The 19,741-nt window shown below is 45.2% G+C and overlaps 1 protein-coding gene across 6 annotated transcripts in view; it reads left to right on the plus strand.

Moving 5' to 3' along the window:
* map4k3a (mitogen-activated protein kinase kinase kinase kinase 3a) overlaps positions 1–19,741 on the plus strand; it is a 316,653-nt gene that overhangs the window by 264,287 nt on the left and 32,625 nt on the right. For all 6 annotated transcript variants that reach the window (XM_068044552.1, XM_068044553.1, XM_068044555.1 and 3 more), the window contains 2 exons: positions 2,133–2,212; positions 2,465–2,525. In XM_068044552.1, the coding sequence (XP_067900653.1) occupies positions 2,133–2,212; positions 2,465–2,525 (141 nt within the window). The remainder of the gene's footprint in view (positions 1–2,132; positions 2,213–2,464; positions 2,526–19,741) is intronic.

Raw genomic sequence — 19,741 nt, forward strand, 5'->3', positions numbered from 1 at the left:
ATAAAAAGTGAATCTGGGAAATTAATAATGGATAATGAGATGGCAGATGAATTGAACAGATATTTTGCATCGGTCTTCACTGTTGAGGATACAAGTAACATCTAACAGGACTTGACAGGGTAGATGCAGGAAGGATGTTCCCAATGGTGGGGGATTCCAGAACCAGGGGTCATAGTCTCAGGATATAGGGTTAACCTTTCACGACTGAGATGGGGAGAAATTTCTTCACCCAGAGAGTAGTGAGCCTGTGGAATTTGCTACCACAGAAAGCAGTTGAGGCCAAAATATTGTATGTTTTCAAGAAGGAGTTAGATATAGCTCTTGGGTCTAAAGGGATCAAAGGGTATGGGGCGAAAGCCAGAACAGGTTACTGATTGGATGATCAGCCATGATCATAATGAATGGTGGAGCAGGCTTGAAGGGCCGAATGGCCTACGCCTCCTATTTTCTATGTTTTCTATCCCAGTATTAGCTGTAAATCAGGAAATGGAAGGGAGGGAGGAATTCAAGAAAATTACAATCACCAGGGAAGTGGTACAGAACAAATTGTTGGAGCTGCAGGCTGCCAAGTCCCCGGGTTCTGATGGACTTCATCCTAGGGTATTAAAAGAAGTGGCTAGTGAGATAGTTGATGCGTTAGTTTTAATTTTCCAAAATTCCCTAGATTTGGGGAAGGTTCCTTTAGATTGGAAAGTAGCGAATGTAACTCCTTTATTCAAAAAGGGAGGGAGACAGAAAGCAGGAAGCTACAGGCCAGTTAGCTTAACATCTGTCTTGGGGAAAATGTTAGAAGCTATTATTAAAGATGTTATAACAGGGCATTTAGAAAAATTCAAGATAATCAGGCAGAATCAACATGGTTTTGTGAAAGGGAAATCATGTTTAGCCAATTTATTGGAGTTCTTTTGAAGAATTAACATGTGCTGTGGATAAAGGGGAACCAGTGGATGTACTTAGATTTCCAGAAGGCATTTGATAAGGTGCCACATCAAATGTTATTGCAGAATATAAAAGCTCATGGTATAGGGGGTAACATATTAGCATGGATAGAAGATTGGTTAGCTAACAGGAAACAGAGTAGGCATAAATGGGTCATTTTCTGGTTGTCAAAATGTAATGACTGGTGTGCCACAGGGATCAGTGCTGGGGCTTCAATTTTTTACAATTTATATGAATAACTTGGAAGAAGGGACTGAAGGTATGGTTGCTAAATTTGCTGATGACACACAGATAGATAGGAAAGTAACTTGTGAAGAGGACATAGGGAGGCTACAAAGGTTAAGTGAGTGGACAAAGACCTGGCAAATGGAGTATAAAGTGGGAAATTGTCCACTTTGGCAGGAAGAATAAAAAAGAAGCATATTATCTGAATGGTGAGAGATTGCAGAGCTCTGAGGTGCCAAGGGGTCTGGGTGTCCTAGTGCATGAATCGGAAAAGGTTAGTGTGCAGGTACAGCACGTAATTAGGAAAGCTAATAGAATGTTATCGTTTATTGCGAGGGGAATTGAATACAAAAGTAGGGAGGTTATGCTTCAGCTATACAGGGCATTGGTGAGACCACATCTGGAGTACTGTGTACAGTACTGGTCTCCTTATTTAAGGAAGGATGTAAATGCATTGAAGGCAGTACAGAGAAGGTTTACTAGACTAATATCTGGAATGGGTAGACTGCATTAATGAGGAAAGATTGGACAGGCTAGGCATATATCTGCTGGAATTTAGAAGCGTAAGGGGTGACTTGATTGAAACATATAAGATCCTGAGGGGTCTTGACAGGGTGGATGTGGAAAGGATGTTTCCCCTTGTGGGAGAATCTCAAACTAGGGGTCACTGTTTAAAAATAAGGGATTGTCCATTTAAGACAGATGAGGAGAAATTTTTTCTCTCAGTGGGTCGGGAGTCTTTGGAATTCTCTTCCTCAAAAGGCGGTGGAAGCAGAGTCTTTGAATATTTTTAAAGCAGTGGTAGATAGATTCTTGATGAGCAAGGAGGTGGAAGGTTATTGGGGCAGGTGGAAATTTGGAGTAATCAGTTCAGCTATGAACTTATTGAATGATGGAGCAGGGTCGAGTGGCCTACTCCTGCTCCTAGTTCGTATGTTCTTACATTATTTACACTTTTCTCCCTGTAGATCAGTACCTCATATTTGGTGCTGAAGAAGGCATTTACACTTTAAACCTTAATGAATTACATGAAACATCAATGGAGCAGGTAAACATTCAGTTTTTAGTTAAACTTTGTTCAGAACAGTTAAACATTTTATTTGTTGCTTACATCAAAGAAAACACCCTGTTGATGTACTTCCCAGAATCCTATTTGAGAAATTAAATGGTGTACTCAAATAGATGATAGACAAATTGCCTTGCTTTACTGTGGGGGTATGTGCACAGGAATATATCTTGCACATTTTAATCTTTAAACTGCTCAATGCGTTTCATTGTTGAACTTATGTTTTCATTTTAGCTTGTCCAAAGAAGATGTACATGGCTATATGTAATGAACAATGCATTACTATCAATATCTGGTAAGTTCCGTACAATTTTTTTTATATTCACTTCAACAGTCCTTGTGTATTAGAGCAAATTACAGAAAATGATTCTTTATACAACTTATATATAGTATTTTATGAGATTCTCTTCCTTTAACAGCTAGTCACAGCGTCATTGTGCCACAGAAGAAAGCCATTTGATGCATCGAGTCCATGCCGGCGCTCTGTAGAGCAGTCCAGTCAGTCCCAATCCCCCGCTATATCCTCATAGCCCTTCACGTTTATTTCCCTCAAGTACCTATCCAATTTCCTTTTGAAATCATCAATTTGACTCTGCTTCCGCCACCCTCCAAGGGAGTGAATGAATTCCAGGTGGTTACCACTTGCTGCATTTAAAAAAAAATTCTTCTTCACAATCCCCCTGTATCTCTTGTTCCCTAGTCCTAGTACCATCAGCTAATGGGAACAGCTTTTCTTTGTCTACCTTATCTAAACCCTTCATAAGCTTGTACTCCTCTATCAGATCTTCCCTCAACCCTCTTTTGCTCCAAGGAGAATAATCCCAGCTTCTCCAACCTAACCTTGTAATTAAATTCCCTCATCCCTGGAACCATTCTGGTAAATCTCCTGTACATCCTCTCAAGGACCTTCGCATGCTTCTGAAATTGTGGTGACCAGAACTGAATGCAATACTCCAGTTTAAAGGCCTGCTCGGGTCTGCAAAAAAAAACCTGGCCCGAGCCTGACAGAACCACATCCGACCGGAGCCCGACCCGGCCCGAGTTCTTCCATTTTTTCCCTGTGCTCTGCCCGACCCGACCCGATCATCAGTTAACTTGCCTTCCATTTTTCACTTAGTTATTTTAAGCTTGTGCAGATCAACAACAAACAAAAGCACCTTCTGGTCCAAAAATTAAATTAACATTGGAGCCACTTACCTGTGATAGAGCGTGTCCAATCTGGCCCGACCCAAATGCCGGACCCGGAAGTGCAACCCGACCCGACCTGCACCCGACGCATGTCGGCGGGTCCCCAGGTCCCGTCGGGTTCGGGTCGGGTAGCAGGCCTTTACTCCAGTTGGGGCCGAACCAGAGCTTTATAAAGGTTCAACATAACTTCCCTGCTTTTGTACTCAATACCTCTATTTCTGAAGCCCAAGATCTCATGTGCTTTGCCAACTACTGTCTCAATATGTCCTGCCACCTCCAAAGATCTATGCACATGAATGCCCAGGCCCCTCTGTCCCTGCTCTTTAGAGCTGTGCCATTTAGTATATGTTGCCTCTCCCTATCCCTTCTGCCAAAATACATCAGCTCACACTTCTGTGCATTAAATTTCATCTCTACTTGTTTGCACATTATGCTAACATATTTATGTCCTGTTGTGGTTGATTGGTATAATCTTCACTGTTTGCCACACCTGCAAGTTTGGTATCATTGGCAAATTTTGAAATTTTACTGTGTTCCAATATCAAAGTCATAGCATCATTTACGGCACAGAAAGAGGCCATTCGGCCCATCGAGTCCGTGCTGCATGGAGCTATCCAGTCAGTTCTACATCCCCATGCAAGTCTGTTTCCCTCAAGTGGCCATCCAACTTCCTCTTGAAGTCATTGATTGTCTCTACTTTCACCACCCTGGTGGCTGCAAATTCTAGGTCATTACCACCCGCTGTGTAAAAAAAGTGCTTCCTCATATTCCCCTGCATCTCTTGCTGAAAACTTCAGTCTGTGTCCCCTAGTCCTTGTACCATTAGTTAATGGGTACAGCTTTTCCTTGTCTAACTTATCTAAATCCACCATAATCTTGTACACTTCTAGTAAATCTCCCGTCAATCTCCTTTGTTCCAAGGTGAACAAACCCAGCTTCTCCACCTTAACCTTGTAACTAAAATCCTCCATCCTTGGAACCATTCTGGTAAATCTCCTCTGCACCATCTGAAGGTCCCTCACATTCTTCCTGAAGTGTGGTGACCAAAACTGGACACAATATTCCATTTGGGGCTGCACAGCCTTATAAAGTTCAGCATAACCTCTCTGCTTTTGTACTCAATGCATCTATTTATGAAGCCCAAAATTCTATGTACTTTATGAACCACTCTCACGATATGTTCTGCAACCTTCAAAGATCAATGCACGTGCACCCCCAGGTCCCTCTGTTCCTGCATGCTCTTTAGAACTGTGCCATTAAGTATAGGTTCCCTCTCCCTATTTCTTCTGTCAAAATGCATCACCTCACACTTCTCTGTATTAAATTCCATCTGCCACATGTCCGTCCACTCCGCTAGCCTTTCTCGGTCCTTTTGCAGGCAGTTCATATCATCCTCACTGTTTGCCACACCTCCAAGTTTGGGGTCATCAGCAAATTTTGAGATTTTACTCTGTATTCCAAGATCCAAGTCATTTTTAATGTAAGCAGTGGTCCTAGCATTGAATGTTGGGGAGTACCACTGTCTACCATCTTCCAGTCTGAAAAGCAAGCATTTACCACAACTCTGTTTTCTGTCCTTAAGCCACTTTTTTTTTAATCCAAGCTGACACTGACCCTCCTATTCCATGAGCCTCAATTTTGTTAATCCACCTTTTATGTGGTACTTTGTCAAGCGCTTTCTTAAAATCCACATAGAGAACATTCATTGCATCCCTTTCATCAACCTTCTTAGTTACTTCATGAACATATTTAATTAGGTTAGTCAAACACGATCTGCCTTGTACAAATTTTCCAAAAAGTTGATAAAGGCAAAAATAGAATGAGAGTAAACTAGCCAGTAAGAGCTTTTATAGGTATATCAAAAGGAAGAGAGTAGCTAAAGTAAATGTTGGTCCCTTGGAAGCAGAGACAGGAGAAATTATCATGGGGAATGAAGAAATGGCAGAGTCATTGAACAAATATTTGTGTCTGTCTTCACAGTAGAAGACACAAGAAATAGGCAGTAACCTAGGAGCTAAAAAGAGTGAGGAAATTAAGGAAATTCATAGCAGAGAAAAAGTATTGGAGAAACTTAAAGGGCTAAAATTTGACAGATCTCCAGGACTTGATTGCCTGTATCCTAGGGTTCTAAAAGAGATAACTGCAGATATAGTGGTTGTGTCAGCTGTGATTTTCCAGAATTCCTTATATTTGGGAATGGTGGCAAATGTTACACTGCTTTTCAAGAAAGGAGGGCGAGAGAAAACGGAGAACTACAGGCCAGTTAGCCTAACTTCAATCATTGGGAAAATGCTGGAATCTATTATTAAGGAAATCTTAACAATACACTTAGAAAAGCACAGTATGATTAGAACAAGTCAACATGGTTTTACTAAAGGGAAATCATGTTTGACAAATTTATTAGAATTTCTAAAAGGCATTCAATAAGGTACCACACAAAAGATTACTTGGCAAGATAAAGGTTCATGGAGTTGAGGGGTAATATATTAGCATGGATAGATGACTGGTTAACAGACAGGAAGCAACTAGTGGGCATAAACAGGGCATTTTCAAGTTGAAAGGCAGTAAATAGTGGAGTGCCGCAATGAACAGTGCTGGGGCCTCAGCTATTTGCACTCTATTTTAATGACTTAGATGAAGAGACAGAGAGTAATGTATCTAAGTTTGCTGGTGATACAAAGGTAAGTGGAAAGGTAAGCTGTGGGGAGGATACAGAGAGGCTGCAAAGAGATATAGACAGGTTAAGTGAGTGGGCAGCAAAATGGCAGATGGAGTATAATGTAGGGAGTGTGAAGTTATGCACTTTGGTCGTAAGAATAGAAAAGCAGAATATTTTTTAAAAGGTGTGAAACTTGTAAATGTTGCTGTTCAGAGACTTGGGTGTGCTTGTACAAGGAACAGAGAAAGTTAACATGCAGGTACAAGCAGTTAGGAAGGCAAATGGCATGTTGGCCTTTATTGCAAGGGGACTGGAGTACAGGAATATGGAAGTATTGCTACAATTGTACAGGGTTTTGGTGAAACCACATCTGGAATACGGTGTGCAGTTTTGGTCTCCGCATTTAAGAAAGAATATACTTGCATTGGAGGCAATGCAGCGAAGGTTCACTAGATTGATCCCTGGGATGAGGGGGTTGTCCTATGATGAGAGACTAAGTAAATTGGGCCTGTATTCTTTGAAATTTAGAAGAATGAGAGGTGATCTCACTGAAACATACAAGATTCTAAAGGGGCTGGCTAGGGTAGACACGGAGAGATTATTTATGCTGGTCGGAGATTCTAAAACATGGGGGCACAGTCTCAGGATAAGGGGCTGATCATTTAGGTCTGAGATGAGGAGAAATTACTTCACTCAAAGGGTTGTGAATCTTTGGAATTCTCTATCCCAGAGGGTTATGGATGCTCTGTCGCTGAATACATTTAAGGCTGGGATAGACAGATATTTGGTGTCTCAGGGAAACAAGGGATATGGTGAGTGAGCGGGAAAGTGGCGTTGAATCCTAAGATCAGCCATGATTGTTTTGAATGGCAGAGCAGGCTCGATGGGCCATATGGTCTACTCCTGCTATTTCTGCCCTTACTTAGCTCAAGCCTCTCAAAGTGCCTGTTAATTTTTCACTGATTATTGTTTTTATAGATTTACCCCCCACTGATGTTAAACTGACCTACCTGTTGTTACTTGGAATGCCCTTACACCCTTTCTTGAATAAGGGTGTCACATTTGCCACTTTCCAATCCTCTGGCACCTACCCCGTATCCAGGGAAGATTGGAAAACTATGGCAAGCCGTTCCACTATTTCCACCTCAACTTCCTTTGGCAACTTGGGGTGCAAGCCATCCAGACCAGGCAACTTATCCACTCCAAGCATATCCAGTCTTTCCAGTACATCCTGCCTGTCAATTTTCACCTCACCTATTACCTCTACCATCTGCACTTCTACTGATACTTTGTCGGCATCCTCTTCCTTAGTAAACACCGATACAAAGTACTCTTTAAGTATTCTAGCCTTGCCTTGCATCTCTAAGCATACAGCACGTTTTTTGTCTTACCCCACTTCTTACTATCTGCCTACTATTTACATTCTGCTAGAATATTTTTGGGTTACCTTTTATCTTAACTGCCATTCTATTCTCTTATTCTTTCTTTGCCAGGCTTATTTTCCTCTTCACTTGCCCTTCATTGTGTTTGGCCTGCCTCTCGCTTGAAGGATTCAGCTGCCGTGCATCATACACCCTCTTTTGTTCGTATCATCATATTTTCTATCTCCCTCATTTTCCAAGCAGCCCTGGATCTGGCCCCCCTACCTCTTCCTCTTGTTGGAATGTACCTAGCCCTTGCCTGAAATTTCTCTTTCTTAAAAATCACCCATTATCTGTTAGTTTTTCCTGTCAAACTTTGGTTCCATTTTACCCTGGCTAGTTATAGGTATATTCTATGTCCCATGCATAGAGAATCCTCTAAGTGAGCTGCAAAAAAATTGAATAAACCAGATCATAGAGCAAAATTCCGGTTTGATCCCCTTTATAAAGCTTTCAACAGAATACTATCTCTTGCCATGTATCCTTCATGCAGCTCTCATTGGGTTGGGAACTTAGCCCACATTTAGAACAATTTTGAGTTTTTTGCTGTTTGATCATAAGTGTCATTGAATGTAACTTCCACTTGATGAACCCCAAAAGCATGTCCATGTTTCCCTTTAATCATTATTGAGATGGGCAATTAAGGATGGGCAATAAATCCTGGCCTTGCCAGAGAATTAAAAAAAAAAAATATTGCCCAGCAACTCCATCAGTCACTTTGTGCCACTTTGCTATTTGAAACAAGTAAAGGTTCTAGTCCTCTATGTATTATCATTGTGTGGTTGATTTCCTTTTGGTGATTAGGGAAAAGTTACACCGTGCTCAGTTACATTATTAAAAGTTGTGTCTAAGAATGAATATTCACATCTAATTCCTACATTATATTTTGAACTGTACTGAGAGCAAGACATAACATTTTTAGATTTTATCCCTAAGGTAGTTGAGTTTCTCCCATATCCTTGAGATTCCCTAGGACTGACTGGAGTTTTTTTTACTTGCAGGGAAAAGTCAGTCTAGGTGAGTACCTGTTGTTCAGAGTACTCCCCATTTTTATAGAAGGAACAATTTTTTATTGAATTTACATAGAATTTTACAACACAGAAACAGGCCATTCGGCCCAACTGGTCTATGCCGGTGTTTACACTCCACATGAGCCTCCTCTCACCTTACTTCATCTCACCTTATCAACATCTGTCTCTCTTCCTTTCTCTTTCATGCATTTATCTATGCTACGTGCCTCAACCATTCCATGTGGTGCAGAGTGTTAATGTTTTGATTTTTTTTGTTTGTGTGGGGGGGAACCAGCCCATGTGTCCAGGATTACCTCGGTTGCACATTAGAGGGTGCATAACTTCAAAAAGTTCTAATGCTGCTTCGGTTTCTCATGGTCAGACAGTTATTCAGTGGGCTAGGAAATTTGCATTCCCTTGCTTTCCAGGGTTTGTGTCTTATGAGAAAATTTTTGAATAGTTTGAAGTTGTCCCCATTTCCCCACCCTTGCTGTTAGCAATGGAACCATTGTAGAATTCCTACTGTTAGTGACAAGCTGAGGATGGATTGCAGTTGGGGGCAGGGGTGCATCATTCCAAAACTTAAATTCTGATAGAAAAATCAATATTTGTTTAAAAAAAAATCTAATAAATCAAAGCAAAGATAAGTCTAAACTTAAAAGAGGTAGGTAAATTCGAGACAGTTTGATGAAATTTGCATTCTTGTGGATCAAGATCATTTGCAACATAAGTATATCGAGGCCATTATGTGAAAATTCCTAATGTTTATTCAGACTGTTTTTCTATTCACTATGTTGGCAACTTATTTAGAGCCAAATGCTTAACTGACTCCTAGGTATAGAATGAGGTTCTAGTTGATGCAAGATTTTTTTTTTAAAGAATTTGCTATTTTGTCATACCCATGTGTCAGAGTGAGAAATTTTGACATGAAATATTTAAAGAGGTAATGTGTTTATGGGATTTGCTGTAGCCTAAATCTCTTGGGCAAAGATACCTCAACAATTATGGAAACTTGCAGGTAATTTCTACAGCACAAGGTAGCAAATGGTGCAGGATGTTTTGCTCTGTGTTGTCTCAAGGAGCTGAATATTGTGCTTGGTTTGAAGGCAGGTTCTATGGTGGAGGGGGGGCCGAAGAATCAGGGCAGAACTTGGAAACTGTATAGCTTGTTTATTTCGGGGTTCCAGTGCAGGCAGCTCAGATGGTATTCTGATGGTCATGATGGCTCGCATTTATTTAAAAGTTGTGAAGGCAACATCAGTCCATACCATAGAGCTCATGTCGGAATACTGCAGAACCAGAAATGAACACAAATTTCTGCTCAGGTAGATGTACTTGATCGTTTGAAGGAATTTGAAGTTATAAGGAGGATAGAGATGGGTATGATTCACCCTGTTTTTCTGAATCCCCTTGCTGTGGTGAGGCATCTCCGCCGGAGGCGGGCCCGAGGCAGGTGCGGCTCAAGGGGAAGCTCCTAGATGTGAGCTGCAGCAGCCAACAAGGCAGCGAGGAGCCCAGATGCGCCTGTGTGTCTGTAGGACTGGGATGACATCCCTGCGGATGTTTGCGAGCCAGTGCTAGAGATGACTGCGGATGTCCAGAGAGGCAGTCTCACATCTCTGCGCACTGAGTGATGGTTGCAGCCTATGGGTTTTGGTGGTCACCCTGTGCCTGTGGCCCTCAAAATTGCTATGGCGCTAAACTTTTATACCTCTGGATCATTCCAGGAATCCACTGGCGACATGTGGGGCCTCTCAATCTGCAGCGCACAGCCCCATCAAGGAGGTGACTGATCTGTTCAGGAGGGCTGACGACTATGTCTGCTACAGGATTGACCCTGAGTCACGCTGAGAGGACCATTGGATTTGGGGCCATTGAAGGAATCCCACAGGTCCAAGGTGTGATCGTCTGCACATGTGGTCATCGAGGCTCCCACGGACCAACCAGCCGCCTTCATAAACAGAAAGGGGTTTCATTCAATCAATGTCCAACTAGTGTGTAACCACAGAAAGTGCTTCTCCAGTCCCAGGTGCCACAGTTTTTCACTCCCCCGCTCACCTTTGGGGTGGATTCTTAGGGATATGGGTTACCCCTTGATGACATGGCTTCTGACACCTGCGAGAAACCCCAGTAATGTCACAGAAGAGTGTTACAACGCCTGTCACGGCTCCACCCGAGCTATCGTCAAGCAGGCCAGCGGTATGCTGAAGATGCTGTTCTGCTGTCTCGATAGATCTGGTGGAGCCCTACAGTAACGCATCATTGTAGTCTGGTACCTTGCAAGATGATGTAGTACGTGAACATGAGATATCCTCTGATGGGGACACAGAGGGCACACAAGGCCAAGCACTCATGGGAATCAGAGAGCGGTGATCGAGGCCAGACATGGTGAGCAGCAAGCAAGGGAGACAAGGTAGAGACTGATAATTGCACGTTTCCACAATCCATAAAGTTTAATAAATATGTTTACTAACAAAACTCACCATCATGCATGTAGTCTCAAGTCCTCTGCCTCTGTTACATTTGCCTCTCCAGCAAGACAGGCAGCAACAAACTGAGCTGTTGCCCATGTGACATCAGTTGTGCAATTAAACGTCATGCATATTGGCATGCCAATGATGTCCGTGGTCATTTTGGCAATACTGTAAGGTTTTATGATGTATTTGAAAGACATGGAATCGCTCCATGGCGGACTGTGGTTTTCAGACAATAAAGGGTGATGATTGGCAGGAAAAACACATTTAATTATACTAAACATGACACCTGTCTCACCCATGAATACCCATGTGTCAGGATGGCTTTTTAATACGCTTGCGAGTGCTCCTTCGCGATGTTACCTCTGCGCTAGCAGCTGGACTGGAGGCAGGCTGCTGATCAGGCTGCCCCTTGGCCTAGGATGACTTCAGCGGTCGTCCTCTGAGTACTTGAGGCCTGGCTGATGGAGCTGGACTCACTGGTGGAGGGGCTGAGGAGCCCATGTCCACACTCGAAACACTGAAAGGGGACCCCAGATGTGGAGCGCAGCCTCTCCTCCTCCGCTGAAGGCTCGTTGGAATCTCACTTCTCTCCGGAGAAGGACTAGAAGCAGGAACACACTCCATTATCCTGATCCTTCTCTTGCCCTGCCATTGCTGAATTGAAGTCATGGCCAAGGTGAGAGTTTGCAGGACAGGGCACATCTGTGGAATGTGGCTCTCCTTGAGGGTTTCCAACCTCTGGATTGATGAAGCCATGCACTCACATGCCTGGAACATGGCAGCAGTCATGGCATGGATTGACTCCTCCATCGTCTGGTCAAGGCTGCGCATGGCCTCTGGCATCTCCGCCAGATGTTGCCTTACCTCTCCCTGCAACTCCAGCATGCCCTGTGCTGTCGACACTAGAGGTTCATCACCACCCTGTGGCTGAGCATGTACCTGGACACGCTCAGTCCTCTGACTGTCAGAGGCCTCGGCTGTCTCAGCCTCAGCCACAGCCAACTGCTCGGGCATGTGTGTGGTGCTGTCACCAGCTTGTGACCCTGATTGTAATGCCAGGCGGGTGAGCGTATCTGTGCTGGTGGAAGGTGCAGGGGTGTCATGGGATGGTGCATTCCCCAAGTAATGCTCGTCCTCAGAGGTTGTCGTCATTTCCTTTGTGTCTTCAAGCATTTGCAAGTGCTGTCCTCCAAGATACAATGTGAAGAACAGACATTTAGGTGTTATGGTACACATGTCGCAATGATGACAGCATTGCGTTACTATATAAAATGTAATTTTGGTTCTTTGTGTGTTTGTCAATAATCACTCTCTTCAACTGGGACCTGAGCTCGACGTCCGATATGGAACGTGCTCCTTGGCTCCCAGCTAACTCCAGCGGTGCCTCTTCAGCCTGAGATGGAGGCTGCAGGTCGGGCACCCTGCCACCGGTCCTGGCCGCCTCCCTGTTATGGGCACTCTTCTCCTGAAAGATCAAGGATGCAGTTATAGTTAAGTTCCAGATGTCTCCACAGTACGTCAATGTTGTCATGGGCCCCTCTTCTGCACCTGGGGTTGTCGCTGCTCTCATACTGACTCTATCTGTCATGGGTCTCAATTGGGCTAAGATAGAAACGAAGGAGACTGGTCTCACTTATTCAGTCAGTATTCTGCTTTCATTACGCTATGACTTTCCTATCATCAGAATGGCTGTGTCAACCATGCGCATTTATGCTTGTGGGCAAGCAGATCGCAGCAAACTATGTGGAACCACTCAATTTACCTTGGCTAAGCATAGGAGGTCATTGACCCTCTTCCTGCACTGCACCCAGTTATGACGGTGACCTCATGGCTACTAACCTCCTCTGTGATCTCCGTCCAGGCTCGCTTGGTCAGGCGGGAGGACCTCTTTGCCACCGTTGGGGAAGAGGACCTGTCACCTCTCCCTTGCAGCCTGAAGGAGAATCAGCAGGGAGGCATCACTGAACCATTGGGCCAACCTTGCTTTTGCGTCTGCCATGTTAGTAGTGATGCCCAGGGGGATGTTTGCTGAGATGCAAACTGACGGCAAACCAAAGAAGTGTTGCTGCAACAAACTGGCATTGAATGCAAGGAGAGTAAATGCAGGGCTGGCAGCCAGCACCTGATCCAACATCAGGTAATGCCATTCACGCCATTGACAATGCCGCTTCTGCCATGTGATTGGGGGGGGGACGGCCGCCGTCATTATGGTAAGTGATGGCGCGTCTGCGAGAGTCACATGCGTGACAGCTGACATTTTGTGTACAGCGGCGCGATTACAAAATCCAGCCCAAGATCTTTGCAAAGTCCCAATGGGTGATGGTAGCTAAGCTAAGCTGATGCAGAGTGTACTCTCTCGTTAACATGCGCTGAAAATGTCCTTTAGGGAAGGAAATCTGCTGTCCATACCTGGTCTGACCTACTGTGACTCCAGACCCACAGCAATGTGGTTGACTCTTACATGCCCTCTGAAATGGCCTAGCAAGCCACTCAGTTGTATCTAACTGCTACGAAGTCAATAAAAAGGAATGAAACCAGACAGACCACCCGGCATCGACCTAGGCACCGGAATTGACAATGGCAAACCCAGCCCTGTCGACCCTGCAAAGTCCTCCTTACTAACATCTGGGGGCTTCTGCCAAAGTTGGGAGAGCTGTCCCACAGACAAGTCGAGCAACAGCCTGACATAGTCATATTCACGGAATCATACCTGACAATGTCCCAGGTTCTGCCATCACCATCCCCGGGTATGTCCTGTCCCACCGGCAGGACAGAACCAGCAGAGGTGGCGGCACAGTGGTATACAGTAGGGAGGGAGTTGCCCTGGGAGTCCTCAACATCGACTCTGGACCCCATGAAGTCTCATGGCATCAGGTCAAACATGGTCAAGGAAACCTCCTGCTGATTACCACCTACTGCCCTCCCTCAGCTGATGAGTCAGTACTCCTCCATGTTTAACAGCACTTGGAGGAAGCACTGAGGGTGGCAAGGGCACAGAATGTTCTCTGGGTGGGGGACTTCAGTGTCCATCACCAAGAGCGGCGTGGTAGCACCACTATTGACCGAGCTGGCCGAGTCCGAAAGGACATATCTGCTAGACTGGGTCTGCGGCAAGTGGTGAGGGAGCCAATAAAATGGCAAAACATACTTGACCTCGTCCTCACCAATCTGTCTGCCGCAGATGCATCTGTCCATGACAGTATTGGTAGGAGTGACCACCGCACAGTCGTTGTGGAGATGAAGTCCCGCCTTCACATTGAGGATACCTTCCTTCGTGTTGTGTGGCACTACCACCGTGCTAAATGGGATAGATTTCGAACAGATCTCGCAATGCAAAACTGGGCATCTTTGAGGCGCTGTGGGCCATCAGCAGCAGCAGAATTGTACTCAACCACAATCTGTAACCTCATGGCCCGGCATATCCCCCACTCTACCATTACCATCAAGCCAGGAGACCAACCCTGGTTCAATGAAGAGTGCAGGAGAGCATGCCAGGAGCAGCACCAGGCATACCTCAAAATGAGTTGTCAACCTGGTGAAGCGACAACACAGGACTATCTGCGTGACAAACTGCGTAAGCAGCATGCGATAGACAGAGCTAAGCAATCCCATAACCAACAGTTCAGATCTAAGCTCTGCAGTCTTGCCACATCCAATCGTGAATGGTGGTGGACAATTAAAAAACTAATTGGAGGAGGTGGCTCCACAAATATCCCTATCCAAAATGATGGGGGTGCCCAGCACATCAATGCAAAAGATAAGACTGAAGCATTTGCAACAATCTTCAGCCAGAAGTGCCGAGTTGATGATCCATCTTGGCCTCCTCCTGAAGTCCCCAGAATCACAGATGCCAGACTTCAGCCAATTCGGTTTACTCCACGTGATATCAAGGAACGACTGAAGGCACTGGATACTGCAAAGGCTATGGGTCCTGACAATATTCTGGCAATAGTACTGAAGACCTATGCTTCAGAACTTGCTGCGCCTCTAGCCAAGCTGTTCCAGTACAGCTACAACACTGGATCTACCCTGCAATGTGGAAAATTGCCCAGGTATGTTCTGTATACAAAAAGCAGGACAAGTCCAACCCAGCCAATTACCGCCCCTACTCTCAATCATCAGTAAAGTGATGGAAGGTGTCATCAACAGTGCCATCAAGCGGCACTTGCTTAGCAATAACCTGCTCAGTGATGCTCAGTTTGGGTTCTGCCAGGGCCACTCAGTTCCTGACCTTATTACAGCCCTGGTTCAAACATGGACAAAAGAGCTGAACGCGAGAGGTGACGTGAGAGTGATTGCCCTTGACATCAAGGCAGCATTTGACCGAGTCTGGCATCAAGGAGCCCGAGCAAAACTGAGGTCAATTGGTAATCAGGGAGAAAACCCTCTGCTAGTTGGCGTCATACCTAGCGCAAAGGAAGATGGTTGTGGTTGTTGGAGGTCAATCATCCCAGCTCCAGGACATCATTGCAGGAGTTCCTCAAGGTAGTGTCCTAGGCCCAACCATCTTCAGCTGTTTCATCAATGACCTTCCTTCAATCATAAGGTCAGAAGTGGGGATGTTCGCTGATGATTGCACAATGTTCACCATTTGTGACTCCTCAAATACTGAAGCAGTCTGTGTAGAAATGCCGCAAGACCTGGACAATTTGCAGGCTTGGGCTGATAAGTGGCAAGTAACATTCGTGCCATGCAAGTGCCAGGCAATGACCATCTCCAACAAGAGAGAATCTAACCATCTCCCCATGACATTCAATGGCATTACCATTGCTGAATCCCCCACTGTCTACATCCTAGGGGCTACCATTGACCAGAAACTGAACTGGAGTAGCCATATAAATACCGTGGCTACAAGAGGAGGTCAGAGGCTAGGAATCCTGCAGCGAGTAACTCACCTCCTGACTCCCCAAAGCCTGTCCACCATCTACAAGGCACAAGTCAGGAGTGTGATGGAATACTCTCCACTTGCCTGGATGGGATGGGTGCAGCTCCGACAACACTCAAGAAGCTCGACACCATCCAGGACAAAGCCTGCTTGATTGGCACACCATCTACAAACATTCAGTCCCTCCACCACCGACGCACAGTGGCAGCAGTGTGTACCATCTACAAGATGCGCTGCAGCAACCCACCAACACTCCTTGGACAGCACCTTCGAAACCCGCGGCCTGTACCAACTAGAAGGACAAGGGCAGCAGATGCATGGGAACACCACCACCTGCAAGTTCCCCTCCAAGTCACACACCATCCTGACTTGGAACTATATCGCTGTTCCTTCACTGTCGCTGGGTCAAAATCCTGGAACTCCCTTCCTAACAGCACTGTGGGTGTACCTATCCCACATGGACTGCAGCGGTTTAACAAGGCAGCTCATCACCACCTTCTCAAGGGCAATTAGGGATGGGCAATAAATGCTGGCCTGGCCAGTGACGCCCACATCCTATGAATGAATTTTTTTTAAAAAACAACTTTTCTGGTGACAGCTGGTCAGTAGTCAAAGCCATCTTTGTGCTTCAGTAGCTCAAACCTCCTGAGTGAGGCTGTTTATGAAACATATAGATGTCAGCTTCTTTCAAATTCTTTTTATTCATTTGGGGGATATGGGCATTGTTGGCTAGGCCAGCACTTATTGCCCATCCCTAATTGCCCTTGAGAAGGTAGTGGTGAGCTGACTTCTTGAACTGCTGCAGTCCTAGGGGTGTAGGTACACCCACAGTACTGTTAGGAAGGGAGTTCCAGGATTTTGACCCAGCAATAGTGAAGGAACGGCGATGTAGTTCCAAGTCAAAATGGCGTATGGCTTGGAGGGGATCGTGTAGGTGATGTTGTTCCCCTGCATCTGCTGCTCTTGTCCTTCTAGGTGATAGAGGTCATGGGTTTGGAAGGTGCTGTCGAAGGAACCTTGGTGAGTTGCTGCAGTGCATGGTGTAGATGATGCACACTGCTGCCTATGTGCGTCGATGGTAGATCGGGTGCCAGTCAAGTGGACTGCTTTGTCCTGGGTGGTGTCGAGCTTCTTAAGTGTTTTTGGAACTGCACCAATCCAGGCAAGTGGAGAGTATTCCATCACACTCCTAACTTGTGCCTTGTAGATGGTGGACAGGCATTGGAGAGACAGGAGGTGAGTTACTCGCCATGTAATTCCCAGCCTCTGACCTGCTCTTGCAGCCACAGCATTTATGTGGCTGGTCCAGTTCCGTTTCTGGTCAATGGTGACCCCCAGGATGTTAGTGGGGGATTCAGTGATGGTAATGCCATTGAACATCGAGGAAAGATGGTTAGATTCTCTCTTGTTTGAGATGGTCATTGTCTGAAACTTGTGTAGCGCAACTGTTACTTGCCACTTATCAGCCGAAGCCTGGATATTGTCCATGTCTTGCTGCATATGGACATGGGCTACTTCTATATCTGAGGAGTTGTGAATGGTGCTGAACATTGTGCAATCATAAGCGACCATCCCCACTACTGACCTTATGATGGATGGAAGGTCATTGATGAAGCAGCTGAAGATGGTTGGGCCTAGGACACTACCCTGAGGAACTGCTGCAATCATGTCCTGGGACTGAGATGACTGACCTTCAACAGCCACAACCAGCAAGTGCCGCTTGATACTACTGTCGACGACCATTCCATCACTTTGCTGATGATCAAGAGTTGAATGGTAGGGCGGTAATTGGCTGGGTTGGACTTGTCCTGCTTTTTGTGGACAGGACATATTTGGGTAATTTTCCACATTGCCGGGTAGATGCCAGTGTTGTAAGCTGTACTGAAACAGCTTGGCTAGGGACGCGGCAAGTTCTGGAGCACAATTCTTCAGTACTGTTTCCGGAATCTTGTCATCACTCATAGCCTTTGCAGTATCCAGTGCCTTCAGCCGTTACTTGATATCACGTGGAGTGAATTGGATTGACTGAAGATTGGCATCTGTGATGCTGGAGACCTCAGGAGGAGGCTGAGATAGATCATACACTCGGCACTTCTGGCTGAAGATGGATGCAAATGCTTCAGCCTTGTCTTTTGCACTGATGTTCTGGGCTCCCCCATTGTTGAGGATGGGGATATTTGTGGAGCCACTTCCTCCTCCTGTCAGTTGTTTAGTTATCCACCACCATTCACAACTGGACTGCAGAGCTTATATCTGATCCGTTGGTGTGGGCCCTGTTTATTGCATGCTGCTTCTGCTGTTTGGCATGCAAGTAGTCCTGTGTTGTCGCTTCACCAAGCTGACACCTCATTTTGAGGTATGCCTGGTGCTGCTCCTGGCATGCCCTCCTGCACTCGTCATTGAACCAGGGTTGGTCCTTTAGCTTGATGGTAGTGGAAGAGTGGGGGATATGCCAGGCCACGAGTTTACAGATTGTGGTTGAATACAATTCTGCTTCTGATGGCCTACAGCGCCTCATCGATGCCCAGTTTTGAGTTGCTAGATCTGTTCGAAATCGAAAATACACCACTGCATCAGAGAAGTTGACAACTTAAGGAAAGCACTCTAGTGAGAACGGGGAGAAGAAAAAGAAATCTTGACTACAATAGTCCTGACCTCCTTTTCCACTTATATCTATATAGCACTTTTAACAGAATAAAAAATCCCAAATCGCTTTACAGGAGCATTAGAATGTAAAATTTGACACCAAGCTGCATAAGGAGATATTAGGGAAGATGACTCAAAGCTTGGTCAGAGGTAGGTTTAAAGGAGTGTCTTAAAGGATGAAAGAGAGGTGGAGAGGTTTCGGGAGGGAATTCCAGAGCTTGGTGCCTTGGCAGCTGAAGGCATGATCACCAATGGCGGTGCAATTAAAATTTGGGTGCTCAAGAGACCAGAATTACAGGTGCACAGATATTCTGGAGGGCTGTAGAGCTGGAGGAGATTTCCCAGTTAGGGAAGGGTGAAGCCATGGACGGATTTGAAAACAAGTGTGAGAATTTTAAACCTGAGGCATTGCTTAATGGGGAGCCAACATAGGTCAGCAAGCACAGGGCTGCTGGGTGAACAGGGCTTGTTGCAAGTAAGGATATGGGCAGCAAAGTTTTGAATGGCCTCAAGTTTATGGAGCACAGAATATTGGAGACTAGCCAGGAGTGTGTTGAAATAGTCAAGTTTAATGTCAACAAATGCATGGAAGAGGATTTCACCAGTGCATGAGTTGAGGCAGGGACGGTGTCGGGCAACGTTACGGAGGTAGAAATAGGCAGTCTTGGTGGTGGCGCAGATACGTGGTTGGAAGCTCATCTTGGGGTCAGATATGACACTAAGGTTACAAACAATCTGGTTCAACCTCAGACAGTTACCAGGGAAAGGGTGGAATCGGTGGATAGGGAACAAAGTTAGCAGCAGAGATCGAAGGCAATGGCTTCAGTCTTCCAAATATTTAATTGCAGGAAATTTCTGCTCATTCAGTACTGGATGTCAGATTTTAGAGATAGTAGAAAAGTTGAGAGATATGTGGTAAGGTAAAACTGGGTGTCTCCAGAATACATGTGAAAACTGATGCTGTGTTTTTGGATGATCTCACTGAGGGGCAGCATACTTCAGACACTTACTAGTTGACTTAAATTTCAATTTGAATAGCACATGTTTTCAGGACTCTTGAATATTATCCCCTCCCATGAGTCTTTATAACACGCAAACTTGTTAAAACCAAAACATTTGGCTAATTTTCCATGTGCAAAAGCGGGTGTGTAGTCGAGCATAACTTTATACAAACAGCTACAGTGATGAACTAATTAAGATATAGGAAAGAAGGATGGACAAAGTC

Source organism: Heterodontus francisci, chromosome 13 (genome assembly GCF_036365525.1).
Source record: "Heterodontus francisci isolate sHetFra1 chromosome 13, sHetFra1.hap1, whole genome shotgun sequence".
In the NCBI taxonomy this organism is placed as follows: Eukaryota; Metazoa; Chordata; class Chondrichthyes; order Heterodontiformes; family Heterodontidae; genus Heterodontus; species Heterodontus francisci.